Source organism: Equus asinus, chromosome 4, assembly GCF_041296235.1.
Source record: "Equus asinus isolate D_3611 breed Donkey chromosome 4, EquAss-T2T_v2, whole genome shotgun sequence".
Taxonomy (NCBI): domain Eukaryota; kingdom Metazoa; phylum Chordata; class Mammalia; order Perissodactyla; family Equidae; genus Equus; species Equus asinus.
This window is the reverse complement of record NC_091793.1, coordinates 77,093,813-77,106,707: the sequence shown is the minus strand read 5'-3', so window position 1 is coordinate 77,106,707 and position 12,895 is coordinate 77,093,813. Positions and strand designations below refer to the sequence as shown.

At 40.0% G+C, this 12,895-nt stretch overlaps 1 protein-coding gene across 10 annotated transcripts in view; it reads left to right on the top strand.

The window, feature by feature from the left end:
• The window catches only part of NCKAP5 (NCK associated protein 5), a 916,285-nt gene that overhangs the window by 724,018 nt on the left and 179,372 nt on the right, over window positions 1-12,895 (top strand). For all 10 annotated transcript variants that reach the window (XM_070507565.1, XM_044769045.2, XM_044769048.2 and 7 more), the window contains one exon: window positions 4,967-5,005. In XM_070507565.1, the coding sequence (XP_070363666.1) occupies window positions 4,967-5,005 (39 nt within the window). The remainder of the gene's footprint in view (window positions 1-4,966; window positions 5,006-12,895) is intronic.

The window sequence follows — 12,895 nt, the reverse complement described above, 5'->3', positions numbered from 1 at the left end:
GAAATTGGCAATTTTAACAAACTTCCCTGGTGCAGCTTTTGCACACAGAAGTTGGAGAACCTGCACTCTTTTTTAGACCAGAGTTGGGCCAGAGTCCCGTATAGTCAGTGAGGATGCCATGATCGAGCTCTTCTCTGACTTCTCTGTGCCCTAAACTTCAGAGCACAAGCCTGGGGAAAACTAGACCTTTGGATGTAGTCCAGAAAATGAAAAAGCACCAGAATTTCTTTCAAACCAAGGCTAAATAAAGGCAGAAGTAGGTTGTTAAGAACAATCCTTACCTTTCTCTCTGATTCCTGTGATATATGCCAAGACTGGACTGTGGAATCATTGTCAGGACTTTCTCATTGTATATCCCACATCTGAGCTCTAAGTAATCTTTAAAATCAACATCTTGATAGATGTAGATGGAAGATGATCCTGCTTATGGTTCTCACATGCTTCCAACACCCATTTCGTGAATGGACCATGAAATCGACAATCTACTTCCTATGTCTGTCCTAGAACGACCATGAGGGGCAGCACCTGTGTTCTATTCATCATTATTTCTCTAAGACCCAGCACAGTTCTTGTCCCATCCTTGGTACTTAATGCACATTTGTTGAATGACTTAATGAATGCATGGAGATTATCAACAGCAAATTAATTTCCCAATTAGTTTCCCCTGGAATCCCACATCCATGTTTAGACGAATGTCTCCCCGTCCCAGTATTTTACAAGATTTTTTTTACAGAGTAAATAAATAATACAGATGCTTAGTGATTTATATTTATGCATGCATATGACATACACACACTTCATTCTTTTACAAATAAAATCCCTTTTTCTCAAACCATTCTTTCTTAACTTCTTACCTGAAAATGCATTTTATTCTCTGAAGTTCGAGTGACCTGCTTCAGATTTAACATTTATGGGATGACTGATACTGCTTTACAGGCACTGTCCAAGGTGGTTTTTTGGGTTATGTCTGTCATCGCATGCATTTTTCACAACTTTGGAGATAGCTGTTTCCCCTAATTTACAAATGAGAAAATTCAGGTTGTTCCCCCACTCCCATACACATTAATGTGCAATCAACACAGGCAGTATTTGAACTCAGGTCTTGCTTGTGATTCTGCCCCAATGTTCTTCCCGTTTGCCCCCAGCTACCTCAGTACAATAAACCAAACTCACAAGCATAGAAAATTTCTCCAAAGCACATTTTCCAAAACTTGTGCTTTTTCTACTGGGTTTTTAAATTTCCTTGCTGACAAGACAGGTGCTTCGCATGATAAAATAGTACTTGAAAGTATGAAAGGACCACCAGGCAGGAGGAGAGGACTGTCAAACGTGGTGCCTTAACAGTTCCTCACTCCGCCACCCTGGCCCAGGCCTGGCTGTCTTCTGGGTGTGGTGAGCCTTGGGACTTCTCATTCAGCCTCAGGGACTGTTTTGCACTAAAATAACTGACTGATGACCCTACAGCCCCAGCTTCCCTCCCTCTGCCCACCCCCTTCCAGGGCAGTGCTGGAGGGATAATGACCCCTGGAAGGCTGACAGGGAAGAATAGCAAAGACTTGTGTGGGTAGAAGATGAGCCAGGCATCAGAGGAGATGGCTAGTCTGAGAATTCTTACTGAGCGGAAAGGAGCGGTGTTCTGGGCCCTCATCATCTCTGTTTCACTGCAGCCCTGCTTGTCTCCTAGAGGCAAAGGGGGGAGGTCCCCACAGAGAGCCTAAGGGAGGTTGTAAAACAAGGAGGGGCTTAAGGATTGTCAGCTTTGCTCGGTGAGTCTCAAGTCCCCCTGGTCCAGCCCAGCTGCTGTTTTTCCTTTCTTTGGAGAAGAAAGCTGTCAGGTGACACTGGAAGTTATTTGTTCTCATTAGCTAGACCTGCAGGTGTGTGGTTATTTGCAACCCAAGTGCTAAGGGCATAATGCTATGATGAGGGCAGGGGCCCATTCCAGGGGTCATGTGGTGAGGCTATTAGACGTTGCAGGCACAAGCTCCAGACACCTGTTCTATTGATAAATCAGGGAAGCTTAGCTGTTAAAAGTAGAAATGAAACCCCAGGAAACTGTCGTTACAGACAGTACCCAGGAAAGCGTTTGTACAACCTGCCTGCTCTTCTGCAAAAAACTGTGAGTCCTTCTGGGTAATATAACCCCGTGTCAGTAGGTAACGAAATAATGCATTCGTGTATCTGTGTTCAATTTTGCGGTAAAGCAAACAATTGCCCAAAGTACATGCCAGAAGGAACTGCATCAGAGATAGAGTCTGTAAGCCTATAGGGCAACATACTTGGATTGCAAAGATATAACATATTTACTCCTGTGGGCTGTTACAGTTAGAATATTCATTTGTATCTCCTGTTAAATCATGTAAAGAGCTATTTTATGTGAATGCTGTTCCACAGTCTGGCTTAAGTGAGGGACCAGTTTAGAAGAAAAGAAAATATTGATATTAGGCAATTTTATGAGAATGTAAATCAAATCCAAAGTTTGAGATCCAAAAGAATTAAATTATTTATGGTATGAATTAACGTTGATACATTGTTCCTGATTCAAGCTACACGAATAGTTCAATTCTTCTGTTGTTCTCTTTTTTTAATTTGCCAAGAATAAAATAGTTGATGTATAGTTTGACTTTAAATTCTCAGTTACGAATTAGAATGAATGTTTAAAAGCTGAAAGATTTTCAGGATTGTGCTATTGGTCAATTTGTGTGGACTGAATAACATTTATCACCACTGTGATCATGTATGAATTCACTGATAAAGGAAAAGGAAAAGCACCGGTTAAGGAAAATATGGTTTATTTTGGTCTACGATAGTTTTTAGGAATGCTTGTTTAACTTGGGCTGGACTAAAAAAAACTACCTAACAATTCTTTTTTCTTCAAAACTATAGTTAGTTTCAATGAAAGCCCTTTTTTTTTTTTAACTTAATGTCAGCAATGTAAATTTGGAAAGGATTCTTCTAGAAAGAAAATCCTTCTTGTGCATACAGTTCGGCTAATCAATTATAGGTAATCTGAGTCTAGTCATTTCCTGCTTGTGGTGTGAATGCCTTCTAACCACAAGTTGATGACAGCCTGTATTTTAATTTTCTGTGAGACTTACTGGTAGCCAGCTGTTGTTAATGATGTGCTATTTTGTCAATATTGAGTCAAGAAACAATTAAGCTCCATGAAAACCTTCTTACCGTAATCTGTTCCACTATACCAGACAGAGAAACAAGCGTACGTGGTTTAGCATCTCCAAAAATAATTTTGTTATCAAGAGAAAAAGAAGATGAAAGTGTCCCTCAGCCTTTGGTTGAAATGTGTGAATTACCAAGATGATTACATGCCTATCACGCTGTGTTATAATTGTGTTCTTGCCAACCTCCTACCAGCTATGCTCTCTTTGAAACCAAGGAACACATCCCAGTCATCTAGCTTTAAAAATAAATACTCTGCAAATTTATATTGAATAAATGAAGGAAGAACTGAATGAACAGAAGTACCTTTTATTTAGGATATTTAAATATTCTGACTTGGTCTTTAATGCTGTCAGTTTTAGTTATCACACTAAATGTTTAGTTTTTGTGTCACCTGAAAAATACCACATAAATCACCTGTCCACTTTAATTTCATCAATAGTAAACATATGGTTATATAGCTTCAAGACTATAGTGAAGTTTAGTAAGTGACTCTTTGTGAAGTGTTTTTAAAATCTGCAGGTGGAAAAGAAATCTTAATACAAATATATGTAGAAATAATGAATGGTTATCTGAAGAAAACGCCAAATACTTGAAATAACAAGGACAGGTTATTGGTTTCACATGTGGCCTTTAGCTGGCGTTATGTCACGTGCCCACTCCTACACCAGTCACTAGAAGGGAATGGAATTACCAAGATTGTCTTAGATTAATCAAGATTCACCTCCTTGAGCTAAGCAGGGCCCAGCTTCTCCTATTGTCCCAAGCTCCCCGATACCTGAAGAAAATTAGGGTTCTGTTACTATATTAGTAAGAATTATATTTGCTTGTGTATTGGAATAAACTCAACATAGCAGTGGCTATTCTATTTCTCACATAGAAGTTCAAAGATAGTTCAGCTCCATGCATGGTCAGGACGAGCATTTTCCTGCCCAACAATACTTATTATGTGCCTTCCATCATCAAGGTGGCTGCTAAAGCTCCAGCTATCACTTTCATGTCTCAGAGAGGAAAAGGAGGAAGGAGGGTGACCCTTCTTCTTCTTAGAGACTTCCTGTAAGCCCAAGAAAATAGTCTGCTTATAACTCATTGGCCAGAAGTTTGTCAGAAAGTGACACTCAGATACAAGGGAGCTACCATCCAAATGTAGTTGAATGTGTCCAGCAAAAGAATCAGAGTTTGTTAGTTAGGAGGAAGGGGAAAATAGATGTGGAGAAACAACTACCAGACTCTATTATAGGTAACAACAACAAGAGGATGCCACAAATGAAGATGTAGAGGAAGAAAGCGGAGGATATAAGAAACAACGAGTTGTCCCCATTCTCTGCCATTCAACCCATCTTTTGTGCAAGTAATATTAAGCAGTGAAATAGTCACAGAGCAAAAGAATAGGAAGGAGAGGCAAAGGACATTGTAAATCAGCAAAGTGTAGAAACTCTTTATAGATAATTAGGATCATGTTTTGCGCTATATCATTTTTTAGCCTTCTCGGAGTACTCTACATATGAAAGGATGTTATTTTTCCAAATACGGAAATGTGAAAGTCAAGGTATGAATGATCTTTCCAGCCTAACCATCTTAATTAGCAGCAAGGTCACCTTTGGAAAAGGCAAAATATTACCTAGAAGGATAGGCTTATTATGAAAAGAATCAGGTCCTCTAGAAGTAGAGGAAAGAGGCAAATGAAGAGCTAATTAGCTACAGCAAGCTGGGAGAAACTTATTGGTAAATTAGAGTCTATGCATAGCGTCTCATTATAAACGACAACTCTCTTCTTTATTTTTTAAAGGTAGCCAACCAAGTTGTTCAAGCTCTGCTCACTCAAAAGGTAGGTCACTTTCTGTCTGTTATTTTCAAAGTACTACGCGAATAGATTGGAACACATATTGTCAAACTAGGAAATGGTGATTGATAGATGCAATACTTTTCTATTTACTCACTTAGGTTAAAATTGTGTGTTAGACAGCATACGAAGTACCATCCATGACCAAAAGAATCAGAAAATTCAAACTCTCGGTAAAGTAATAGAAAGCCCTTTGAAGATGAAAGATTTCTGTGGACCTAGATGAGTGGCAAACCTATCACTTTTCTTTAGTCAATGCAGGCATTAAATAAGTTAATGGATTCCTCCAATTCCTATAAAATGAATAGCCTCTTTTGGACAACATTAAAGAAGCTTAAAATTCACAAGGGATCTTTGAGGTTAGGGAAGTTACTTAATTTCTCTGGCCCTTAGTTCCTCTTCCGTGAAATGCAGATAACAATTCCACCTCCCAGAATTGCTGTGGTCATTCTATGAGAGGAAGCATGGAGAGCAGTTCCTATAGGAATTGATTTGTGATAAATATAAAACAAATGGCGGTATTAGACACCTGAAAGTTGCTGAGAGTAGATGTTGAGCATCCCCACCCACACACAAAAAAGTGTTAAGTATGTGAGATAGTGGATGTATCAATTATCTTGATCTTGGTAATCATTCTACCCTGTAATGCACATCAAATCATCACGTTTTACACTGTAAATATATGCGATTACATTTGTCAATTGTTCCTCAATAAAGTGGGGAAAAAATGGTACTTTTTGGGCATGGAATTTCTGAACCTTCTCCTTTGCTATCTGCCCATTCTGCCTTCAGACAATATAAGATCGTGCTATTGTGGCAGAGTGTGTAAATGCAGGTAATTGCCTAAACTTGGCTGGTTTGGTGAATTTTATTGAACTTTTCCCGTCTCTTTCCATAATGTTTCTCCGAGGCTAAATTCTAGTTCCTTCAGATTTTCTTTATTCTAAGTTCTGTCTCGGTGCGATGGAAACGTCCTCTACAAAAGGAAATCTTAGATCCTGTGGCGTATTCAGAAAGATGTGTCTACATCACAGCAAAATCATTTATAACATTCATTTTTTTAATTGGAAACAATTTTATGAGGGGTCGACCACTTATGGATGTACTTAAATATTATTTCAAGTTTATACTATGGAGGCATGGTGATAATATTTTTGCTAGACTTTCTCCCCCAACTATTTCTGTCAATATATCATGCTTCCTGCTACAAATGATTCTAACTGCCTCAGGTTTTACATTAACATCATATAATTTGATGAGATTTGAGTACAGTTATGTGAAGTTAGAATTAGGTTCCATTGTAAGTAACAGAGATCCAGAATAGTAGTGGCTTCAGTAAGCTAAAATGTCATTTCTTTCTCAACTCTAAATCCACAAGTAGGCAGTGCAGGGTTGGCATGGTGCTTTGCTACATAAAGTGCATGGGGTCCCTGGCATCCCTGGTTTATATCTTGTTATTCTGTTGGATATGGCCTACATTTTCAAGGTTACCTCATGGTCCAAAATGAATGCTTTAGCTCCAGTCATCACATTCACATTCCAACCATCAGGAAGGAAAAAAAGCTGAAGAAAATGAATAGGATAAAGGGCACACACTAGCTGTCTTTTAAGAGAGACTTTCAAAAGCTTTCATACTTCCCACTTCACATCTCCTTGAACAGACTTTAATCATATGGTCACACCTAAGGAAGCTGGCAATGAAGTCTTTATTCTGAGTATGTGCCCAGCAGAAAATCGATTGTTATGTTCTTGTGGAATAAAGAGAGAAACAGATGTTGAAGAGCAATTCTCAATTTCTGTCACGACATATTTGAATGCCTTTTCTTTTTCAAAAGCTTTAATATCTCAATTGCTTTCCTCCTGTTGGAAACTCTATGCTCATTTACTTACAAACCTGAGGAATGAAGGGAGGGTTGTTGCAGTTGGGTGGAACTGTTGAAAGACTTCATATGCCTGCTTTTTTTAATGGTGCCTCAGAAAAGAGACAAGGAATCTGCCTAGTACGATATAAAGGAAAATGGGACCCTTCAGGTCAGCCACAAAAAATAGCTACACAAATCCAAGTAATAACTAGTAAACAGATAAATCTACCTTGTTACAGTTAAGCAGTAAGACAGAGCGAGACGTGCTACTGTGAGATAGCATACCTCAGGGACATGGGGAGGCAGGGGGAGAGGCCGGGGCTTTTGTGCATTCCAGAAGAATCATGTCCTGCAGAAATACATGTCTCCCAGTTTTTATAGGGACTGTAACATTGCTGCAAAAAGACTAAAATTTCTTTTTAATTAAGAACACAATATAGGAAATAAAATGTACTACAAATACAGATGAGAAAGCGAATTCTAAAGAGGGATGTAGCTAGCTGGCACAGAGTGAAAACAGAAATATTGAGTGATTTGTCCATGTCACAAAAACAATCCTTGAGGCGAAATTATTGTCATAGCCATCAGTTTTAGAATATATTCTTTGCTACAATGCAAAGGCAAATATGCCGTGGCTTCAGCTCTTCACTGGGCAACCCAGAAGCATTTTTTGTGGCAATCATGAATCGGCCCGGATAAGCATCCTAAAGTAACAGTGTGCTCCTTTTCCCAATACTGATACAAAAAGAAGATTTATTTCCATAAATTTATCAGTTTCTGTTAAATGTACATATGTTCTCCTAGTCAAGTAATTCAATTTATCTCACAACCTGTGGCTTCCCTTAAGAGAGCAGACTGTCCTTCCTCTACATCAATAAGGCTAAGGCGACAATATTAAACCCAGCTCACTTCCATTTATGACTCCAAATCATAGGTCCAAGTCTACAAGTGCAAGTGAAATCAATAATCTAGGCTAAACTAGTATTTTTGTCTGAAATATATTTTATCTTCATTAAGTCGATTACGCTCTCTGAAAATGTAACTTTGCTAGGTTCTTCAGTGCTTTTTCCCCCCACTAACACCAAACTTGGAAGAAAAGCATTTTTCCCTTGCAGTTATTTTCCAGCCTATCAACATCCTCAGCCTTATCTGCATGTTTTTTAGAGTAATCAAATATTTGTATGGCCTTTTTTCTTCACCAACATGGAATAAGGCTCTTGTATGGTAGAATCTAGTAATTCAGCCATTTGGATAGAAGCGGAACACAGGTTTGTAGCTCGAAGCTGAAAGAACTCAAATTTCTACATGTTGCCCTTGTAGGAGGGGCAGTCAAGCCATGTGTGTGCACTTGTCTAGCAATGGTGTGTTCAGAGTCGGGTTCTCTCAAGAGGGTCTGTGTGTATTTACTGTGCATTTACAAGAAGTCAGGCCCAATGTCCAGCACTTTAAATCCACTAAGTCATTTTGTTCTCACTGCAACCCTTTGAGATAAGACTGAGAAAATAATTTGCTCATAGTTGCAGTTGCTAGAGGTGGCAAAGCCCTTCTGTTAACCTCGGGTCGTTGCACTCAAACTCCGCGCTTCTATCCTTTGCACCGTTCGGCCTCCACGATCCCATTCAGTTCCTTATTATTTTTCCCCACTATAGTTCAACAGGCAAAGGAGATGCTATGAAAATCAACAGGTAGATTGAAACCCAGTCATTAGTTACCATCACAGGAAATAAAGCAAAAGAGCAAAGTAGCCAATGGAATTCTTAAACCTTCTGGAAGTGTTTCTAGTCCTTGCTAGCGAAAAGAACATCCAGGATCTGACAGGTGGGGAGTCAAAACTGACTCTGTAAATTTGGAGTCAAGCTTTCTCAGGATCAGTCCTTTTTGAACCCTAGAATTTCAGAATGGCCAGGGACCTTAGCAAGCATTTAATTCTGAGATTGTCAACTAGCTCTGGTAATGGGCTCAGTTCACTGTAGTCATATACACTTTTTAGCCATCACCGAGATTGAAAATGTTTTCATCTGAGTGCCTTTAGGATGAAATCTTGCAGTGTTTAGTTTGCCCCAGGACTCTCCACTTCCTATTAGTTAGAGCCAGCTGATTCAGTCTCACGTTTGTGTTCCCTGCCTTGCCTTTTAGTTATTTGCTATTGAGGCCCTTGGTTAGTCTGAGATGTAACTAGCCTTTTCCAGAAATGGCTTTTCTTCTTACAGAAGTCTTAGCATCCTTGGAAAAGCTAGGGGTGGATCAGTGATGGCCACTGAGAAGGGCTGTGACAAGGAGAGACTGGAATGAGTTGGCACTTGACAAACCATCTCATGGAACGGCTAAGACATCCATTCTCCTGAAAGCATGGTTTTGTGCAGTAGCTCATTTGACAGTTAAGGAAATTGAGGCCTAACTAGAATAAGGTACTTCCTCAAGGTCATGTGGGTAATGAGGACCAGAGCCCAGGCCCCTAACTCCCAGTCCGGTGTATTCCCATGCTACACACTGCCACTAGAATAGGTATACTGCTATTATACAATTTTTACATGATAGAGTCAGATTTAAATAGTTTTCAACAATGCTCCAGTGATGTCAATATCTGTCCTGCTTCTAAGCCATCAACATTTTCTTAAATTTATTTCAGCAGGGAACTGGTAACGATTTTACTCTAAATGCGTAAGGTAGCTATACTCCGTGGGTACTACAAGCAGTGGATCCTGAGTTTTCTTCAGCACCAAGTGCAGGTGAAACTGACCAGTATTACAATCTGTGGATCCTCTAGGGAACTTAAGATTTGGGATCATTAAGGTACATGAGGCCTTTCAGACCAATGTATCACATTGCTCAGTATATTTTGCCCTCACTTTCAATTGTAATTCCTTACTCTCTGTTTCCGATTGATAGTGACATGCAGATTGTAAGGAAATCAGATCTGGCTATTTTCTTGAACCCAAAGACCAGTACACTTTCTTAGTGAGATTAGATGTAGTCAAACTTTTGGTATTATTTCCCCCTGATAAAATTATACATCATGTCCCTTCTTTTATTTCAGAAGTCACAACCCTATATTTTCAGTCCGGTCCTCCTCTTGAGGCCTAAGACATACTAGAGTCATAGAAATAAAAGGATGTGAGAGAGGACAGATGGTCCAGCCCCTGCTGTGAGCCATGATCCCTGATTATTTTTAATTTGTTTCTAATGCCTTCCTTGGGAAGGATAGTCTGAGTTTTGCCTCTTTAACTGACAGGGTCAGAATAGTGGCCCTTGTACCCAGGCTAAGTGTGTCTCATGCTTCTTTATGTCATTGGGTTCCCATTGTGAGCAAAGAGGATGCAAAAACATCTGGCTGCTACCCTCTGCCCAGGTCTCACAGTAGCGATGAAAGAAATTGTTGTTTTTCTCTCTATATATCTACCCAGTCTGGTTGTCTTTACATATGTGCGTGTAGGCACACATGTGTGATTTTGATGATAGATTCTTGGGATGATAGGTGTCTGGCATCAGTTACTGTCCACAGCTTGACCAAAGAGAAGAGGAATATTAAAACAACATGGGCAATTCTTTTATGTCTACAAATTTTCAATCCAGCTCAGTTCTGTCTGTCAGTGATTGTAAGACCGGCATCACATTCCTGAAGCCTTCCATTTCCTCCTCTGCTGTGTGCTGGTCTAGATGAGCCCAGAGTGATGAACAGTTCTCAAGGTCAATAAATTATGTTCCTACTAATGAACTTTTACTGCCTTAAGTAAGAGTACCAGCCATTGAAATGTGGGTACCTGTACAAAAACTCCCTATCGAGTTTTTTTGATTGATTCTTTTTCTTTCATTCTTTCTTTTTCTTTTTCTCTTTTTACCCATGTGAAGAACTCTTTCAAGTTATTCTCAGCTTTGCTGCTAAAAATTGTTGATACTATTCCATACAGGTTGTCCTTCTGTTTGCAAATCCATCCTTGTATGCTTCTGTTTCCATATCTCCACCTGCAAATGGGAATGACTGTGTTTTCCCACCCAATAGGTACTATTAATATTTATTTACCTCACAGTCAAGTTTTATTAATTACTTCATTAGCAGTAGTGAAAAAAAATTAGTCTTTGGGAGCAGGGAGTGTTATATACATGCTAGGAACAAAAATTAGCCTAAGTGAGACACAGAGGTTGAATTCTAAATAAAAGAAATAAATTTCGCCTTTTAATTTGTGCAATGCCCAGGCCCCCAAAATGGCCTCTCCCAAGTGGCATGTGTGTTCCTGCACACACACACACTCCTTCCCCTGCATTTGATGGCAGCTGACCTCTTAGATCTTGGACCCAGTTGCCTCATCCTGAACATGGCATTTCTTTTCTACACTCTGCATCTGTAGGCAGCAATCAGTTGGAAACATCCCATGCATAAGCTCCACCCATTTAGCTAAAAAGATGAAGAGAGTGTAAGCTCTGCAGTGAGCCACACTATGGCCTGTTTCTTTGCTCCCTGGAAATAGAATTATTAAGACTGGGTATGATGATGCACACTCAGGTAAAGCCTCAGAAGCCAGGTCTCTCTAGCTTCCCACTTGGGTTGACACAAGGTTTTGGAACAGGCCCGCTGAGGTCTGTGATTCCTGGTTAGGGCGGGGCATCAGAGCTGTTAACCAGTGCTCTCTCTCACTTGCAGAGCCTTAAGTCAGGCCTGTAGCTGCCTGACATTGGAAGACGTACATGTACAAACTGAAAGAAGTTGAGAAACTTAAATTTGTTATCACTCTATCACTAGAGAATAGAACTTGTCGTCATCCTCCCTTTTAACAAAATAATAGCACAAGTTTATTAAGCTCCTGCTATCTATGGTGCTGTGCTAGGTGATGGAATAAAAGAATGTAAGAACAATATACTTGGGCTGTTGGTTACTTGAGTATCTTCTTGTGCTTGTCTTTTGAGGAACATGTCTTCTAACTGACAAGATGATTCTAGAGCATGAAAGATAAAAATCAGTGCAAAGTGGTAGATGTGAAACATCACCTAAGAGGCATTGAGCGCTCACTGGAGTTCAGAAAAGGGAGCAGTCCTTGGGGCATGCCAGATAAAGTGTCAGAGAGGGGATAGATAGAATTTGAATTGGATGTCAATCAAAGAGCCAAACTTGGACTGGAAGAAAGAGGTGGATGACAGGGGAAAGTAATGGTGGGGGAGGGAGGAGGGTGACACGAATGCATAGAACTTTTAAGAAACAGGCAGACCCTTGTTCTTTGCATTGTAAGAACAGAAGCCAATTTATTTATTTATTTATTTTTTTGGTAAGTAAGATTAGCCTTGAGCTAACATCTATTGCCAATCTTCCTCTTTTTTCTTGAGGAAGATTGTCCCTGAGCTAACATCTGTACCAGTCTTCCTCTGCTTTGTATGTGGAACACCACCATAGCATGGCTTGATGAGTGGTGTGAAGGTGTGCACCTCCAATCCAAACCCATGAACTCCAGGCCACTGAAGTAGATCATGGAAACTTAACCACTATGCCACTGGGCCAGCCTCCAGAGGCCTTCTTTTAAAATCAGGAAATGATGAGAAAGATAAAGTTTGCAACATAGAAAAGGATCAGCTTGTGAAGAACTTCGAATTGGGGCTTTATTTTACCTGGTCTTTCTTGAACCCCATCAAAGAGGGTGTGGCCATTTAAGTGCTACAAGTATCTTTATCACAGGTTGGTTTGGAAGGCGGATCCTTGATGGGATCCCAGAGAATCCTAAAGCTCCCGTGTGTCAGTTTCCCTCGGGAAAGTTGAGGAAAAGGTCTCTGTGGTGTTTAAATCATTCAAAAGAGCTGCTGCAAAAGGATGCTGAGGTGCAGTTGTCCTACTTCCTCCCCAGCACTGAGACCAGAACTCCACAAAGGATATGGAAATCCCCCGTTCAGAGGATGGGCAAGTTTCAAGTGGCCTTTTTAAGCCTTCGCTTCAGAGTTGTTTCCCTCCCACTAAATGCATCACTGATTCTATTAGCCACAGCGCTGAGAATTTCAACTCGTTTCCGCAAATGACGACGACAGACTCCAT